General features: G+C 47.0%; 1 protein-coding gene across 3 annotated transcripts in view; it reads left to right on the top strand.

Moving 5' to 3' along the window:
• Positions 1-5,262: 5,262 nt before the first annotated feature.
• The window catches only part of LOC122637691 (hybrid signal transduction histidine kinase E-like), a 34,092-nt gene continuing 19,671 nt past the window's right edge, over positions 5,263-19,683 (top strand). Inside the window, exons 1-3 of one of the 3 annotated variants that reach the window (XM_043830000.1) lie at positions 5,263-6,647; positions 9,787-10,673; positions 10,839-11,239. In XM_043830000.1, the coding sequence (XP_043685935.1) occupies positions 10,097-10,673; positions 10,839-11,239 (978 nt within the window). In that variant the 5' untranslated portion in view covers positions 5,263-6,647; positions 9,787-10,096. Of the gene's footprint in view, positions 6,648-8,754; positions 9,609-9,786; positions 11,240-19,683 lie in introns of those variants that run through there. The other 2 variants (XM_043829997.1, XM_043829998.1) reach the window with 2 other exon arrangements.

Here is a 19,683-nt window from a genome sequence, read left to right as displayed (position 1 = left end):
TTTTTCATCGACCTTTTATTCGACAGAAATCGTTGATTTTTTTAACACACGAACATCGCCAGAGTACGAAGACGAGCCAATGAAAAATTCACTGAGACGCGTTCGAAAACGAATAAGTAGAATCATAGGAAGTTCTCATCGTAGAAAAGCATTAGAAAATCGCGGAAGGGTTCAAAGAGATAGAAAGGTCGAATCGAGTGATCTTTTCTCACGCGAGGAACCAGCATCACCGGCAGGAGTAGAAATCAAACCAGAATCACGCTCCTTACCCCTTTTCGATCTCGAGAAATTCTTTCATCCTCGCTTCTCTCTCCAGTTTATATCTTACCCTCTCCCTTGCTCTCATCATCCCCCTTTGCTCCATACTGGCCGACCTCTGACTGTGTCCACTCCATGTATCCGCGATACGATGAACGGGACAAGGCTTGACCGTTGTCCAGTTCTCAGCATCCGTTCCTTCTCTCTTCCGTCTCGTGAGAATAAAACGGGATAAGAAAAAAAAACTGGTCCAGAGAGCGCAAATCGAAGTGCTCAGAGGTTAGTTTGGATCAGGCCAAGAAGGAAGGAGGAATAGACATTTTTGCGATCAGTTCGAAAGACGCGACGTCAATGAACACTTCGAAGATATTCGATTAGAAAAATCTCGATTCGACGAATACAGAAACTTTGCATATAAGTGAGAACGTTCGTAATTAAGTTTTGTGTCGTTCTGGTGCTGCGTTCAGTGACATTTGCGATTAAAATACAACTTTCCTGTACTCTTTTTTAAAATAGCAGTACAATTGTGAAAATTATATGTTTTTTATCGTCGTGATTTTAAACGTTTTGTGCACGGACACTGATCGTTTAATTAATTGAAACAGTGGATCGCGTCAGATTTCATTGGCTCAAATATTCTCCTCGGAGAAAATTTGAGACAATTCATAATTTTACATCGTATCCTTTTTATCAAATTGATTGTCCTCTTTTTCTCATATTTTTACTTGTTCTTATTGATATAAAAATTTAACTTTTCATAGCAAGGGTATTATATTGATTCAACGACGCAGCTATGGGCCAACGCCGTACATCACCTTTAAACATTGCTTAATACAACTACATTACTTTAAGTTAATTCGTAACAATGGAGTAATCCGTTTTAATACCGTTAGCATAAAAAGCGGTTAACGACACCGACAAAGCTAGGGGAATAAATCTTTGCTTTGCTTCACGACTTCTCATGACTCCTTTATATTTGTTTGCCATTTAACTATGTTAATACTTAGTTCTATAAAAGAGCATAGGGATTTTAACGTTATAAGTTGATCTTTTATCCTTTTCAGAGAATTATATACTTCCTCTGTTCATGGTTTCATTCCACGAGCATCAGAAACAGTTTACGGATAAAATAACAAATTTTAATTGTATATTTAGGAAAATATTCACTCTATAGAATTTTCGAATTTAAGAGATATTGATAACAAAATCTTGCCAAGTGTTTCAGTCTTCCAGGTTTTAGATCTCTCTAGGCATATAAGCGAAAATCGGTCGGAGGATCTTTTTCGATCCATGGAATCGACGTAAACGGATCAATTCAAAACGATTAGTTACATTCATTTTTACAGGTTTGTAATTCCGAGAAGCAATATCCGTGATTAAACTTGTATATTCATGCGGTAGACTTTTAGACCTATCTAGGGAATTTTTTAAGCTCGTACAAAGTCTAAAGCAGAGGTTTTGCAGGACGGTTGGGAATGCTGCATCGGTATACGCGACGGCACGATAATCCAGGAAAGAAAGTATCGCGAAAGTTTCCAGCATGCAAGGCTATAGTGGAAGATAAGGGTAATTGTGGAGTTTCTCGCTTGATTGTGTTTACCGATACGACAAGAAGGAGCAGCAATTTCCAAAAAACAGGTAACTGCTTCGTAAGTTATTTCTTCAATGCGAACGAGCGAAAGAAAATTTAGTCGAATGAATTTGGATCGGGACGGCAGATGCGTTTCCGTGTAATAATTATACGGTATAATTTTGATACGTCATGATTGAAAAAATAATCGAAAATAAAGATGTAGACCGGGTCAGAAACGGGTTGCTCTAATAGCTTTACTAAGAGTTTGCTGGCCCACAATGGTCGGGCCCTAAACAAAGTACTAGAAAGAGACTTAAACTCTTAGCAGGTAGTCCGTTCCCGAGACACGTGCTACCTGATTTATTGTATCTTTTTGTGTGGACGATATGCAAGGTGTCGAAGAAGTCGCAAGGTGTCGAAACTTCAAAGACCCTTCTCTTCTCTTTTTTTTCTTTGGAAACGTCACAAAGTTTACGAGTTTAATGGTTTCGCGTTAGTTACTCGACGGGAATTTCTTACGTTCTGTAGATTTGATTAAAACGTAGCCAGAGACTCGAGTTCGCAGTGAGTGGCATCGGAATAATTCCGAGTTGAAATTCTCCGTGATACGAAGTTGGTTAACAAATTCGATATTCCCAAGAGTATCGGTCAGTTCAAACGTTAATCGTCTGCGCGAGATATCGCTCGTAAAAAAGTCTGAATCTTTCGGTAAATACGAATCGACAGGGTCTATCGAGCGAATCGATAGAAACAGAAATCCATATCGGATTAGCGCGGAGTTTTTGTCGCTTGGCATCAAAGCAGTCCTGATTGGTGAGATCCTCGCATGACTGCCATGGTTGATTGGGATCATTGTAGGGGGTATTTTATGCACCGAGCATGCACCGCAGCTCGAGCTTGAATACCGAATCAGGACGATAAAGGAGGAGTGAGAAAGAGAAAGAGAAAGCGCTGGAGAGGGGAGAGGATCGAGCGGGGAAGAGCCGAGCTTCGGTCTCCTAGCAAAGGCTGCGTTCCGCAGTAGAGGCCCGTGGCAGTTGAAGTCTCCCACCTCTTATCCGTTTTAATAATTCTCGACCCCCTTTAGAGCAGCCCGAACAAGGATAGACCACAGCTGGACCCCCCCTTTTCGCCTCATGCTTGGTATAAAGAGGGGCGCCGCTCTCCCACAGCGTACATTTGTATCTCTTTCTCTCTTTCCCTTTCCCTTTCCCTTTCTCTTTTTTTTCACCACCCTTCTTTAATATCCTGCGAGTGCCGTTTGTCTCACGTAACCGAGTTTGCCGGGATCCAAAGTCACTTTAAAATATTTTCTATCGCAATCGGAAGGTATGCATTTCGGGAAGAAAATCTCCAGGTTGATTGTTCTTATTGCGACGATTTATAAAAATGAATATCTAGAGAGGAAGAAAGCAAATCTACGTTTGCTACGGTCTATCTAGCAAAGCTCGATAGCGGAGCGTTCTCTTTCGATGCGAAAGGCCTTTCTAAAACGGGGAAGTCACTTCCACGAAGTCGGTCGTCTCCGTCTCTGTTGGCTTCGGGCGTGGAGGTGGCTGAGATTAAGGGAACTTGGAGGACTCACCGACTACTCGTCGACTTCGTCGTGTGGGCGCATACTTGGTCGGAATAGCTAAGCATCTCGGCTCGGAGCCGTTTCACGACGAATTCCCAAAAGTACGAGGAGAGTCGATCGTGTACGAAGGTATTGCGAATGTATGGACGTCATATTTGTTGGGTTTAAGGCACGACGATATGGCGCTATTCGAAGAAGGATAACGAGAAGCAGTTTGGAAGCCGGTTTTCAATTTTTTTTGATATCTTGTCCTTGATAGAGCAAACTATCGATAATTGACATATCGACTCGTTGATCGAAAGATCACGTAAATTATTCGATCAGAGGGAAAACCGATCTTTTCCGATCGTTACGGTCTACGATTTGTTGGATCTGTCGAGAGAAAGAAATACCGAGTGAGAAAAATTCTTGAACGACGTTCTTATCGCGTTAAACGCGTCGACTTTCGGTATTAGACATTCGTTATATCCTAGTTGTCTAGTTTCTTATCTGGCCTTTTTCAGCACCTCTCCTTCATCTTTCTCTTCTCTTTCCCTCCTTTCCGATCCGTCGTTCTCAGTCGAGTACCGAGAAGCTCTGGCAGACAGGAAAACAGGCACAAGCAGGCGAAAGCCACGATATGCTACCGCTCTTCGATGTAAGCGCGCACATGTGCAAAAAAGGGAAAAGGGAGAAGAGGGAGGAAGGAGAGAGAGAGAGAGAGAGAGAGAGAGAGAGACGAAGGCAAGCCCACACTGATGGCTTTGCAAGGAAGAGAGGGTGCGAGTTTTAGAAGAATACGAGGGAGGATGAGAAAGAGAAGGAAGGAAAGAAAGAAAGAAAGAAGGAGAAGGAGAGAAAAAGAGAAGGGAGAACGCATCGAGTAAGCGTTAACGCGTGAGTAAGAACGAGAAGAGAAAAGTCAAAGAAGGGGGAAGTAAAGCTAGGAAGCGAAGGAAGAAGGAAAGAAGGAAGACGGAAGGGAATGGAAAAAGAGAGACGGTCCACACGCGTTTGCGGAAGAGAGCATCGGCTCGAGCGACAGAGAGACTAGGAGGCGGCGGCGGTGAAGGCAGAGAATGAGGAGAAGGAGGAGGAGGAGGAGGAGGAGGAGGAGGAGGAGGAAAAGGAGGAGGAGAAGGAGGTGAAAGAGGAGGCGACGGGAGTGCTCTCGCCCGAGCGAGACCGAGTCGAGCCGAGGACAGGCAGCAGAGCCGTTGGCGTAGTAACGTAGCAGAGCGATGCTCGTATGCTGAGCCTGGCTGCTACGCTCGCCTTTTCCGCCTCTCGTTCGGCCGCCACCACCACCGCCGCCGTCGCCGTTGCCGCCATCAGGCCGACACCACCAAACGACGGCGACGGCGACGGCGACGGCGACGACGACGGCGACGGCGACGGCGACGGCGACGACGACGACGACGACGACGACGACAACGACGACGAGAGTAGACGATATCTGTGTGAGCACGCGCCTGTGCGCCGCTGCGTTCTCCGGTGCGCGCCGTTGGATCCCCCCTACATTGGGATCGGATCTCTCTCTCTCTCTCTCTTTCGTTTTCTCTACTTCTCACTCTCTCGCTTGCTTCTACGCTCGCGCGCACACGGTGGCGGTCCCCTTGAACGTGTGTGCGCGCGCGCATCCACGTGCGAGCCTGTGTAGTATTCGTGGTGGATAGGGGTCCCGGCCCGGCTCTCTCGGCCCGTCGTCCCGTCTCGTCTCGTCCCGTCCCGTCCCGTCCCATCCCGTTCCGTTCCGTTCCGTAGAGTAGTATCGCACCGCGCCGTTCGCCACCCGCTATCCACAGCAGTTTCAGCCAGCCCGCCCGCCCGACTGCTTGCCAGTGTCCCACCGCACGTCGAACCGTTTGCACTCAGAAGCGATCAGGGAGCCCTTCCGTCCCTCCTGCCGGCCTTCTTGCCTGCCTGTCTGCCTGCCTGCCTGCCTGCCTGCTTGCCTACCTACCTACCTACCTACCTACCTACCTACCTACCTACCTAACTGCCGATCTCCCACTTCTCCCTCTACCTCTGCTTTCATCTCCACCTTCAATTCCACCACCTTTACCTCCTCCCTTACTGTTCACACCATACCGCGCGTCTTCCTCGTTTTTCCCTTTCCAATGTATACTCCACTTTGTGAGCCCAGTAGTAACTCTGGCCATCCTTATCGCCCACTCTCTCTTTCTCAATAGCATCTCTTCCTCGCCGTCAGTCACATACTCGGAACTTATGAGAGTGCTGGTTATCGCTCTCTCGCTTCCACCTCCCTTTATCCACGCTCTTTCTTCGTCTTCTCCTTCTTCCTCGATTCTTCCTCTTCCTCGCTCGCTCGCTCGCTCGCGGGCGCATTTAACCTCCCGTACGTTCCACCTCCTCACCTCCTCCCCTCTTTCCTCACGCTGCCAGACGTCTCGATCTCCCTCTCTCTCTCGCGCGCGCGCACGCTGAGCAAGCGTCCTCCACCGTCCTTCCTACTAGACGGAGAGAGGGAGACCCATTTCCCTCCCACTTGCGGCCACTCTTTCTCTCTCTCTCTCTCTCTCTCTCTCTCTCTGTCTCTCTCTTTCTCTTTTTCTCTCTTTCTATCACACTCGACACCGCCGGTGTATACTCCCGCTGTCACCTGATCGCGGGACACTTTTCGCGGGTGAGATACCGCTCGGCCACCGAGTCACCGAGTCTATCGCTGTTCGTTCTTCCTTCTACCTCTGTCTCTCCCTCTTCATCTTCTTCTTCTACTTCTTCCTCTTATTCTTCTTCTTCTTCTTCTTCTTCTTCTTCTTCGACAACCTCCCTCCTTCTCCTCCCCCACCTCCTTCTTTGGCTCTTGCGCCTCTTCCACGCTCCTTCGCCTCTTACTTCCTCCTCGTGCGATCTTACCGTGCACAAGAGTCGACTTTGCCGCGTGCGCCTGAAGCAGAGCTTGTGGTGGTAGCTTCCGACAGAAAGGAAGAAGAAAAAAGGAATAAAGGAGGAGAAGAGAAAGAGGTCTCGACCGACGTCGGCCGACGCACAAGAGTGGTTGTCCCTCGCTCGTTCTCTCTCTCTCTCTCTCTCTCTCTCTCTCTCTCTCTCTCTCTCTTTTTCTATCTCGATCTCACTCCACTTACCATCCTCTCTCTTCCTCCTTTCACGGATCCGGAGGGGTGCGTTCGAAAGTCGAAAAGCCAGAGGAGGAAAGAGTGACACATTCTGAGCGTGAACACGCGCCACGACGGATTTACGGAAGAGAAGAAGAAATCGGCAAGGAGAGGCAATCAGGTCTGTGTCACGTCCGTGTGTTTTCCGTGTTTCTTTCGTGTCACAGTTTCTTTTCTTTTTTTTTTCTTTTCTTTTTTTTTTTTTTTTGTTGGCCTTCCGTCGAGTTCGCCGAGTTCTTCGTGTATTTCAATGTTATCGATCGACGATCGTTCGAGTTTGTGATGCATTGATAGAAAGTTTAGCGAGTCACTCGTCAATGGGAATTCGTTCTTTGGTGATAAGTATCTCTCGTGTTATCGGAGATCGGCGATATATTTGTGGAATCACCTGATTGATTTTCATTGATCCTCTATAACTTCGACGAGGAAAGGAAGAACAATTTCGATCAACTTCATTTTCTTTACTTCCTTACGTACGTAGAAATCTTTTTTATTCCTCGTAAGAAAAAGAGAAAAGAAAAGGATTTTCGATAAGTCACACGGAATAATTTTTGAGTTTGATAAAGTTTCGCGTGAATGAAGGAAAAGACGCAATAGGTAATTCTCACGTGGCGCAAAGTTGCGGTTGAAATGGAGCAAAGGATACGTGGTAGCCGACGGTGAAGATAGCGGCATCCGTTCCGGTACCCGCTGCGGGCCGGTCGCCACACCCGCCCGTTTGGGAATTCAACTTACCGCCGCTCGAGACTTGCCGCTCGTGTGCCTTCGACGTTTTCTCCGTGGCCGGAGTACCGTCTAACGGATACCGCGAGAGAGGTACTTATTTGCGGTGGATCAGACTCGGTTTTGCTGCGGAAATTCACCGTCTCATCGTTTATCCGTTTCTTTTTCTCGACGAGTTTTTGGTCCTTTATTTTTGTTTCTTTTCATCGGCAAAAAATGTAGTTTAAAAATCCGAATACTTATCGGCTTTTCAGCTTTCTCTTTCTCTTTCTCTTTCTACCTTTCGTCTTTCATTCTCTTTGTTTATAGATCATTGATAATAATTTTGATCTGATAAAATCATTCGATCGAGGAACGACGTATCGATGGATTCCAAGTAGAAAACTGTGAGACAAAGGGATATCGCGATACGAACGTCGCGCTTGCTTTCTACGATCGATTAACGGAGATCGTCGAGATGTGAAAGCCGTTAACGGGCCGGGTGAACGAGTGAACGGATCGCGCGAAAAGCTATCTCGAGAACTACCCGCTCAATCGGTTTTATCCTACGGGCATCCATTGTTCGTTCCAAAGATAGGACTCATAGAGTAGCCACGGTGGCTTCTATAATTGTATCATCTGCCGGCTCGGGAAATCGATCGCAAAAAGACTCTCGGGTGCGGCATTGGCCGTATGTAAGTATACGGTACGTGGAAGAGCGAATAAATCTGAAAAATCGCTGAAGGAAGCAAAGCGTTCGTTCTTCGATTTCCTATCGTTTCTTTCAACAATAAGACGTAGACATTTTTTCCTAACTTTTAAAGTGTTTTAATAAAAAGGGAGAGAAAGGGAGAGGGAAAAAGAAAAGTGTGTCTACACAGAGCTATACGAACATACGTACGCATATATGCATGAACGCGTACATAGAGACATGCTTCGGTGATCACATATATACATCCACACACATAACGTACACATACGTGTGCGCGTGTGTATATACACACACACACACACATATATATATACACATATATACACGTATACGACGAGTAAGGCAGAAGCCTATGCGCAGTATACGCTTTACGCGGTAATACACAGCAGCCGTGGCGAGCTTGATTACACATTGCGATCACGAGCGTCCCACGAGGCGGGCGGACATAAGGCCTTTCGTCGCGCCACGGCCTGCGGGCAGGAAGCACGTAGCGTGACACCGGGTCGGTGCGGTGCGCGGCAGCCGCTCGCGCTATATGTGCCTGCCGCGTAATACGTACATACAACGCGACGGCGGTTGCGGCGTCGGCGTCGCCGGCGTTGGTGGAGGTGGTGCAGGCGGCGGAGGTGGAGGAGGCATTGGAGGTGAAGCTCGTGGAGGTGGAGCAGTATGCGTGTAGGGACGCGCGCCATAATACTCGCCGATCCCGCGCCTCTACGTGACTCGCGGCTTCGTGTGCTGGCCCGAGACCTTACGATCTGCCTTTCCCGGGACAGCTCTCTCTCTCTCTCTCTCTCTCTGTCTCTCTCTCTCATCGACTACACCACCAAAATTCCTCCACTTCCGACCTTTCTTCTCTTATCCTCAAATCGACTGGTTTCTACTTCGTTTCTAACGCGAATAAATATCTTATTACGTGTTACGACGATTAAAGAAATTGAGTTAGTTGTTTCGCTTTGTTGTTAATCTTTAATGAAATCATTCGATTAGATTGTCCGCGCCGGTGGATATCAGGAATTCGTAATAAAGTAGTAAGGAGAGAGGGAGAGAAACACTCTGATCAAGTTAGTCTCGGCTTAACGAATTTCCTAGAGACACTCGAAGCCCATTTTCGTCTTGATAGTCGGCCAGGCTCGACTCGAGTCGTCGCTCGCATGCCTCTAGCTACCGCGGCGAGTGCCACTTTCGCGCCCACCAGAAGGAACGTGCGGATACATCGTGGCGAGGCCATTAAGCCGACTATCGTGCGTCGGGACGGCTTCGATCGGCCTTATTGAATTAGACCTGCACTATACTCTCCCTCTCACGTTTCGTCTCTTCGCGATTATCTTCTGCAAATTATACTCGCGACGTCTCTTCTTCCGTACGATACTTTTATCGTTCTTTTCTCTCGAGACTCGCGACCTTTCGATTCAACGACGACAGCAAAGACTTTCGAACGCGATATACGAGGAACAATGCATAGACAAGGTCGACTTTCTTGCTTTCCATTTGGAAGTCGATTGAGAATAAAAAAAAAAGTACTAGAGTATACCACGATGATTTTCCATTGTAAGCTTTTGAAAAGTAAGCTTTTGTTCCGATAGCGATCGCCGTTTGTTGGCAAAGCAGCCTTCGGAGAGTCTATTTCGCGAGGAATAACGATCGGACCGAAAGTCAATTTTCCAGGTGAATCTCTGCCACATATTATATTCTGGCAGCTATAATCTACCCCTCCTACGGCACTAGCCCCCGCCTACTCGGCTGGCAGTCCATTAGCGACGCCCCCGTTTAAACGTTTCCGCCGCTTAATCGCGCATAGCTAATTTCCTCTTCTCACGTTTCGCCTATTTCTTTTCTTTTTCAGGACACGGGATTTCCTTCGGTGGAATCTTCTTCTTCTTCTTCTTCTTCTTCTTCTTCTTCTTACGGTCGTATCGACTGCAACCGATTTCCTGAATCGTCTCGACGAACGGAGTAATCACTGGTGAATATCGTGATCGGAAGTCGTTGCGATCGCAGAAGGAAAAGTAAAATCAAAGAGTGCCGTGAATCTCCGTGACGACCGAACGAATGCCGAAGTAACATCGTCGGTTCTCTCGTCGAGAACGTCGTCGTACGAGAAGGCACGCAGTCGAAATCGCGCGCACGTGCGTTCTAGATGCATTAATCGCACGATGGCGACCGCGACGATGGGTCTTCGCCGTAGGGTACCGGTGAACAATTCACCGACGCCTTCCGGTCATTCCTCCTCGAACGTTTCTGCATCCAGCAAACGTTCCAGATCAGAGAATAACAATAGTCCGTCTCAGGGGAACTTAAATTCGGTGAATGGTTCTCGAGAGGAGCCACCGACAAAGAAGTCACGTGGTACGACGACCAACTCTGGGAAGAATAATGGTTCCTCGACCTCGTCAGCCTCGAATACTTCGGGAGTCGTTTCCCTGACGGAGACCAATTCGTCGAGCAAGAGTCGTGGGAGCTCGCTTTCCAGATCGAGCAATCAAACGAAGATATCATCCAGTAGTAATAATTCCAACATCAATGGCGATCATGCTTCGAACGTTCCAGCGAGCAGCTGGTCAACCACGTCGAACATGTCGGACGTGCCGACTTACGCCTCGGTCGCGGGATTAGGCATGACGAACGGGCAAAGTAGCGGACTCTGTGCTTCCAACCTTGGCATGACGACACCGATACCACCGTACATGTCGACGTCGATGGCGACCTTCGTTGGGAACGCGACGAATCTCGGTAAGAGTTCGTCGGTGTCTTATCTCGATATATCCAACATGACCAGCGGTTCCTTGGGCTCCTCGAACGCCACGAACTCTCTGGCCTCTGGTTACGGCACCAATAAAACCACCGGCATGAATCTCGATTCGAATTCCTCCGGTGTAAAGACGATGGCATTTCCAGGTATCTCGTCGGCGAACGTGAATGCGAACGGTTACGGTTCGGCACAGCAAAAGGGACAAAACCAGACAACGGATAGCGTGGCTCTACCGAAGAAGTTTCAGAACGATGGCATGTTCAATGCCTATCAGCCCTGGGTGATAAAGACTTACGGTGACTTGGCGAAGACGAAAACGATCACGATCAAAAAGTATGCGCGTATTTTACGAACTCTGCGCGGGGAGGAAGTGAACAGTGCGGAGAACAGCAAGTTCAGATTTTGGGTAAAGAGCAAGGGCTTCCATATCGGTCAACCGGAAGGATACGATGCGAAACCGGCGGATAGGATTGTGGGACGTCACGCGGTGACCAATCCCGGATTGGATCCTCCTCTCTACGTGCCCACGCAGTTGCCACATAACAAGGTGAGTACACGAAGAGACTAATCTAGCTTTTCTTCGTTTTCGCCGATCCTTTCTTATCCGAGATGTGAGTTCGAAGTCGAACGATAAACGAAAGTTGAGACAGAGTAGAAATTAGAGCGTTAAGAGACATTGTTACATGCATATCCTAAAGTTAGAATCACATCAAAGCACAGATACGAAGAAAAGATCGTCTCGAGCCATTAGCAACGGCGATGATTACGACGTAATCGCGACCGCGACTATCCAGGATCAAGAAGCGACGTTTTCTTTCTCTCTCTCTTCCCCTATCTTTCTCTTTCTTACTCTACCAAGGAAGACGCGCGAGTTTACGAGCGAGGAATTTATCTCTCGGCACGTTGAAGAAAAAGTGCGAGAGATCTCGGGGCACCGAGTTCGTAGGAAAAGAGTGAGGCGTACTAAGATAAGGTGCTCGCTTAATTGCATCTAATTAAACAGAAATTATGCTCTCGGAGCGTCTCCTCTATGCTTCCGAGATATGTAAAAACGAACACAGGCCGTTTATCGATGAATCTCGCTATAGACTATCAGCTCGTGGTCTACCTTTCCTATCTTTTTCCTTTCCTTCTTTTTTTCTCACGAAGCATCCGATTTTTTCAAATTCAATGTGTCTATAGAAGATACTCGGAGATTTCTCGAAGGGCTTTCGGAAATGGAAGAATCGTGGATTCGCAGTTGTGTTCATACCGGCAGTTTGAGTTTTACGTCGGCAGTACACCACAGGCGTGGGATTCCAAGCGCGGAAGTAACGCCGGAAACGTTTACTCTTTCTCACGAAAAGAACGGGCTACGAAGGGAGTTTTCTTTTCCTCTTTCTCTCTTTCTCTTTCTCTCTCTTCTTCTCTTGGTGAGAAACGGTACCAAGTTCCGCGTCGTCGATCGTGCCGATCGATAGTCGTATAGTGCGCTCGACTGCAGTCTCGCGTCGCGACGCATCTTTTGCGAGGAGGATGAGAAGAGGATGAGAAATTTAGATGGAGGTGGAAGAAGGGGAAGACACTCTTAGCGATGTGTGTTGGGAGGATGCGTACGTAACGCGGCTCGTGTAACGCGTCCATACGGCGCCCGTAAAATATTTCTTTCCTGGCTATAGTCATTTTTCACGGTTGACCGTCGTCGAGGGCCGCGAGATAACAGCGGTGCTCACCTCTCTCTCTCTCTCTCTCTCTTTCACGCGTTGGCTCGCTCGTTTACTCGCGTTGCTATATCTGCCGCCGGGCTACGAGATAGAGAGAAAGGTATAGAGAAGAGAGAAAGAGAGAAAGAGAGAGAGAGAGAGAGAGAGATAGAGCGAGATAGAGCGAGAAAAGGACGGACTCGGTAGGGGCACTTCGGTCTCTCTCGCTGGGTGGTAGAAGAGTAGGTCTGGCCGACTAGTCATTAGTCACTTTCCGAAGCAGAGGCACAGACAGGCTGTGGCGGTATGTTCGCCGTCTCTCTTCCACGTCTCACACCACTATGGATTTCTCCTCTCTTCTCTGGAGGCCGTCTCCTCTTCTATCCTTCTTTCTCGCGGTATAACCTCCTATCATTCTCTCTTTCTCTCTCTCCCTTTCCCTCTACTTCGCGCATCTCCGCGGTCTCTCTATAGCGGCCGATTCTCTATCCTTCTCTCTCTCTCTCTCTCTCTCTCTCTCTCTCTCATTCTCTCCCGTTTCGTCTCAGTCGCTCCATCGCGCACGGACTCCGAGCAGTAAGTCTCCTCTCTCTCTCTTTCTTTTGCACACAGCTGTTCCTTCTCTCTGTCTCCTTCCTCTCCGTTGCTTCTACAGGCCGAAGTCTCTCTCTCTCTCTCTCTCTCTCCTTCCTTTGCGCTTACCGTCGGAAGAAATTCAAGCGGCGCTCTCTCGCATTCGCTCCCTTTCCCGGTGCTAAGCCTCTCGCGCGTCTATCTTGATTGAGAGGGAGCTCTTGCAGGCCCGTGGCCCGAAGGGAGATCGCTTCCATCGTGCCTCCGTGCTCGCCGCGACGAAGTAGAGGAGGCCGAATCGTATGCGAGAGAGCGAGAGAGCGAGAGAGAGAGAGAGAGAGAAAGAGAGAGAGAGAGAGAGAGAGAGACGGAGCGCTTGTCATTGATCGTCCCGACTCACACGAGCCGCTAAAGGTCCCGTACAAGTACAGGCTTCGGGTTTGCCTGCCTGCCTGCTTGCCTGCTTGCCTGCTTGCCGTTCTCTCTCTCTCTCTCTCTCTTTCTCTCTCTCTCGCTCTCACTCTCTACCATCTCACACATATACAATCACACGTACACGTGCGCGCGCAAACTGAATCGAGCCTACGGGGGCGTGTGCGTGATCGCGTATTCGGGCCGCGTATATCGAGAGAGTCGAGAAGACGATCGAAACTGGATACCTCGAAGGATCCTTCTTTTCTCTCTCACCTTCGTTCAAGCATCGAGAAGGATTGCAAATCGAATCGGCGATCTCCGTAATCTTGACGAATTTCTAAGGGTCCTCCAGGGAATTTTAGCATACTTTTCCTCAACCTCAATGGTTTCCAACGTCAAAGATAAGCTATCTCTGACGGTTACTCTCGCTTATGTCCGGCGGATTCGAATAACTCGACTCACTGGCGCAAACCGGAAAGCGATTCGTTTGTGGATCACCGCTTGTAAATCCTTTCCTTATCTCTCTCGTTATCGCCGCACTTCGTACCGTCCCATTTTCTTCGATGCTTTTGTAGCTCGTGCCGGTATTCGATCTCGGAACATATGCGCGAATAAACAGACACGTTTATGTATGTATACATGGAGATAAGTTCGAAGGTTCCATATGATAACTCTTGCTTCACCAAGGAAACTTATTTTCGCTCGTACGCCCGATTTTTTAACCTATCCTCGAATATCATCTGTCGTTGAAGAAACGTGCTCGAAGAAGTTCACCCTTCTTTTTCTAACACGTATATACCTTTTTTTTTTTTTCTTTATCCTTGGACCTTTGTCAGAGAAGGTAGAGGTAGATGTTTGTGCGACGAGAGACCACCATCGTCGGTGGACACTTCCGCAAAAGAAGGATGAATGGCCGATGAATGGGAAGAGCAGCGAAAAGGAGTTCGTGGTTTGAAGCTTTCACGGGACGAGACACGTTCAGCCTCTATTTTTCTCTTCTTTTTTCTTTTCCTTTCTTTTCCTTTTCTCTCTCTCTCTCTCTCTCTCTCTCTTCTTTTCTTTTCTTTTCTTTTCCTTTCCTTTACTCGAAATATCCGACGAGATTTCCGGATGTTAGTCTCTGACATTACGTATGCTGCTAAACGATATTTAATTACCGTCCGACGTTCTTACGTTTGAATCCGATCTGTTCGATCTTCTTTAATCTTCTCGTACTATTTCGAGCGAGCCAATGAAACTAGGATGTAGATGGAGATCGATAGGATGTGGAGAAAGAATGTCACGTTGGAGAGAGAAGATTGGTAGAAGGAAGAGAAAAGAGGAGTGGGGAAGGAAAGGTGATAGTAACACGGGAGTCGAAAGACAAAGGGAAGGAGTTGACCGTGCCGATAATTTGTCACCCTGCGCTCGAGGGTATAACTCGATTAACTCCTACCCCAAGGTCATGTACCTGACCCTCGTTGAATAAAATAGTGGACCTCTCACGGACACAAGAGGAAGAGAAAGGAGGAAAGAGGATAGAACTTTGCTGAACAATACGAATGCTCGTTTGGGATACCGATGGAAGCCAAGAGTCGATGCAAAATCAGGATTCCAATAACTTCCTAATTTCATCCTGGATTAAAAATACACGAATGAAACAAGTAGAGTGATTTGCTCGATCGATCGTTGAAGTGTCAAAAATTGGTACGAGTATGGAAAGTTGAATTTCTTTCAAGTAGGATTCTTGACTGTACGAAGTGTATGATATATAAATTTAAATATTTCAAACAAAATTAATCCAGAGATTGATATGATCTATCGGCAAATGTTAATAAAAATCCAAAGGTGTTCCTCACCTGTTTAAATGCCCCACCCTGTGTAATATCCTACGGCTCTTCGAAGCTTCCTCGATTGTTATCGCTATAGCCTTGCAACGATAATAGATGTATACAAGGCTGAACGCACACGCGTTGTTTTCTATCGTTGTCGATTGTTACGAGGAACTATAGGAGCCTTGATAATAATAGTGCCGAGAATGAGAGAGAGAGAGAGAGAGAGAGAGAAAGCAAGCAAGCCGGGGTTCGACGGTTGGTTGCATTTGGCCTGGAACGGGAGGAGAACGGCTGTTCTCGAAAAGGGGACGTAACGAAGAGGGTGGTTTCGTACGGTGTGTGTCGTTTCGGTCCCGCTGAGTCACGCACTAAAAGAGAGCGCGTGAAGTCTTGGCTGAAGAGAGCTCAGGTTGGGGCCACGCTCGCTAGAGCACCGTGCAAGAATTTCTTTTTATCCACGATTACGATTCGAAGGAAAAAACGAACGAGGCCGTTCGTACAGGGCAAGAAACTTTCCCTTGTGACGTCGACGAGAACGAAATATCTCGATCTAAAGAACCTAACTACCTACATACACATGTGTGTGTGTGTGGATTGCATTCAAGCCCGTAGTTATTATAGATAATTAGAGATCTTAAAGTTATGTTAAAAGGAAATGAAGAAATCGAGCAAATGGTTGAGGAAAGTGTGATGACTTGTGAGACGAGATAAAAGTACAGGTAGGATGATATTCAGAATCAAAAAAAAAAAAGGAAAGACAAAGACAAAGACAAAGACAAAGACAAAGACAAAGATAAAGAAAAAGATAAAATAAAAATAACGTACAGACGTAATTTTAACTACGTCTTAAGGACGTCTCGATGCGGGCCTCTTTCCACAGGCAAACTCGCACACGAGAGCACGCGAAAGTCCAGCATGCTGGCAGAGACCAGCCGAGCGAGCTAAACAGGCAAGTAAGCAAGCAAGCTGGCAAGCAGGCAGGCAAGCAGGCAAGCAGGCAGGCAAGCAAGCGAGCAAGCAAGCAAGCAAGTAGGCAGACAGGCAAGTAAGTAGGCAGGCAGGCAGGCAGGCAGGCAGGCAGGTAGGTAGGCAGGCAGGCAGGCAGACAAGCTAGCTAGCTAGCAAGCAAACAGGCAGGCAGGCAGGCAGGCAGGCAGGCGTATTGCTTAGCCAGAGTCACGTCTCTAAACCACGGAACGTAACCGTGTCGGGCGTTGTGCGTGGTGCGATGCTCAGCGGCCCGTAGCCAGGAGCGACCGGCGGCAATTAGTAGCGGTCCGCCGAGGGAGTCTTCGCTCTCTCGCTCCTTTTCTCCTCATCCTCTTCAAACTCTACCTCTTCTCTTGGAGCTGCCCGACCCACGCTACGTTTCGTACTCTATCTTTCTCTCTCTTTCCGTTTCTCGCTCTTTCTCTCTATTCTCTCTTTCTCTCTGTCTGTCTGTCCGTCTGTCTTTCTTTCTCAGGTCCCATCTTCCATCGTCCCGTTGTCTCTCGACGTTCACGCCGCCACTATCCGACTACTCTCTCTTTCTCTCACTCACTCGAAGCCTGCACAAACACACCGACTCTCGTCCCTGATTTTCTTTCTCGTTCTTTCTCCCTAAGCCGCCGACCGTTCGTTCGTGTTCATCTTTCTCTTTCTTTCTCATCTCCCTCTCTCTCTCTCTCCCTCTCTCTCTCTCTCTCTCTCTCTTGCAATATCGCTTTGCACGTTGCTAAAGCGAGAGGCGAGCAGCAAAAGACCGGCGGTGAGGTGCACGGCTTTTCGTTGAAGAGAGACGGAAGCCGAACGCTGATATGGAAAAGAGGGAACTGGATGAAAGAGAAAGAGAGAGAGAGGGGGGGAGGGGGAGAGGGCCGACATGCTGGTGTAAAAAGAAGAGTATGAAGTGAAAAGAGTAAAAGAGACGAGAGAAAGAGAACGGGAGAGACCGGCGGGCGAAAGAAAAGAGAGAAAAAGGAAACGGGGAAAGAGAGACAGAGAGAAAGAGAGAGAGAGAGAGAGAGAGAGAGAGACAGAGAGAGAGAGACAGAGAGAGAGAGAGAGAGAGGCGTGGTAGAGTGGGGAAAGAGAGAAGTAGTACAGGGAGGTGGGATAGAAGCCGCAGGCTTTTTGTCCTGCCACCACCACCACCACCACCACCATTGCCGCCGCCGCCGCCGCCGCCGCCACCGCCGCCGCCACCCGACAAAAATAGACCCTATATTCCCCTGGTCGGTTCGCCGTCGTAGTCCTTCTTCGCTACTGCGTCCCTCTTTCTCTCTCTCTCTCTCTCTCTCTCTCTCCTCTCTCTTTCTCTCTTTCTTTCTCGCTATTATTATTGCTATCAACGATTATTATTATGCCAGTTTCTAAAACATGTACTTCTACCAACTTATATATATATAAAAATATTGATCATTTTTCTAATCGGATATATCGTCGCATCGTTCCAAAATTATTTGTTTAAAAATGCTTTCTCTCTTTTTATTTTCTTTTTTAACATCGTCCGAACGGTACTCGATTATCGTAGAGTCCTGTCATAAATTCGTACGGCGCCGAGCTAGGACTACTCTTTCATCCCTCTCATCAAAGTCCCTTCTTCTTCTTCTTCTTCTTCTTTCAACACTATCCTACCCTTTCATTTGACTCGTTGCACCCTCTTCGTCCGTCCTCCAGAAACCACAACGGTGTGTACTCCTCGGTTGTTGCCTCCGATAACTCGTTCGAATCCGAGCCACGAGGTAGCTCGTTAAGAAGGGCGCACGAGATGAAAACGATAGAACACGCCTTGATTCCTATCCCCCGATCACAGAGCAGAAAGTAAGTGGCTATCCGAGCGCGTGTATCTTCGTGGGCGTAGTCGGTGAACTGCCTACACACGCGAATTTCACGCGGTTTCTCTAGAGACTCCTAACCCTCGTTCATTCTCTCTCTCTCTCTCTCTCTCTCTCTCTCTCTCTCTCTCTCTTTCTCTCTCTCTCCGTTCCTCTTTGTGGTCCCCCTTCGTCGATAAACCTAGCCGATAACTCGACCACGCGGCAAATCGCGATACGTATCGACCCCTTTCCACGACGACGTTACCACTACCACCATTGCAACCATCACCATCACCATCAGGACCACCTTTCTCTCTCTTTCTCTCTTTCTCTTTCTCTTTCTCTTTCTCTCTCTCTCTCCCTCTCCCTCTAATTCTTCGAATTATCAGAAGAGATCTATCTCTTTTTCTTTTTCTACTTCCTTCCGCCTTTCTTTCTACTCTACTTAGTTGCTGCGCTAACGGTTTCACCAGCCTGATAATAAAGTGTCCTTATCTCCGATCGATAATCCTAATGCAAGCACTCTTATCGGTGTATCGTGCTAATGAAGTTAATCCACATGAGATAAAGACGTGGGTAAAAAGCCGAGGGCATAGCTATGACGATTATGAATATTACATTCTCGTCAAGGAAGTAGATCTTCTTTGATCGCTTTGAAAGTACGTTCGATTCTGTTCGGGAGATAGATAGATAAAGATAGAAAGAAGCTGAAATAATATTAGATGTCAATTAGTCTCAACTATTTGACCATTTCTAACATTTCTAACACTTTCTTTCTTTCTTTCTTTTTTTTTCTCGTACGTTTTAAACTTCAAAAAGACTTGTTTATAAAATGATACGTGATGTACTTCAATCGGGTCTCCACGAGTTCACGTTGTTGAACGTCGTTGATGTGAAAAAATAAGTGAAGCAGAGAAATGTTTTAACGGTTTTATTCCGGCAACATAGACGTCTCTGAAAGTTCTTCTTGTTCGAAACTCGAAGGCATTCACGCGGCCGACACGTACGAGAGATATCTCGGCTTGTTGTTTCAAAACTCAGTTAAGAAACTCGCGCTCGGCAGCAAGCGAGCGAGCGAGCGGTAGCGGTAATTACGCGGCGAAGCTCCGCATTATTTTCCGAGAGTATCCGGGTAAAATGTTACCATGTGTTTCGCGTCTATCTCGTAGTAACGAGATCGAAGTGAGGTATACTCCAAAGGAATGTCGATCTTCAATCATAAACTATTAAATATTTTTACGTAAATACTTGTTTAATGATCTCTACAAAGTTGACTCTTAATATCTTCTATTTTTGACGATATTTCACTTATTAATTTTTAAAATTTGAAATTATCCAATTTGGGTCAGTATAAATTGACGTTTCATGAAAACATCTTCGTGAAATCGATAACTTTATTCTAATAATTATTTACGTTCTTCAAATTATTCAATAGACGACAGAAGACGTATAAATATATTCTCTCGTGGTAAATATTATTAAGGTAGAACCATATATTATAGAATATTTTTATAAACATTGTCGATGATCTAATCCTGATTTGTGACTTACGAGTTAAAAGGCATTGTTTTGAATGTTTACCCTAGTACGATTACAACGAACGAGACAAAGTATCGATCGGTGTCTGTTTTCTTTTTCTTTTTTTTTTTTTTTATCGAACGATCGAAGATTTCGTTATACTTTTCGTACCAAAATTTTATACGCACC

The sequence above is a fragment of the Vespula pensylvanica genome, chromosome 2 (assembly GCF_014466175.1).
Source record: "Vespula pensylvanica isolate Volc-1 chromosome 2, ASM1446617v1, whole genome shotgun sequence".
NCBI classification, from domain to species: Eukaryota; Metazoa; Arthropoda; class Insecta; order Hymenoptera; family Vespidae; genus Vespula; species Vespula pensylvanica.
This window is presented reverse-complemented; position numbering and strand designations above follow the sequence as displayed.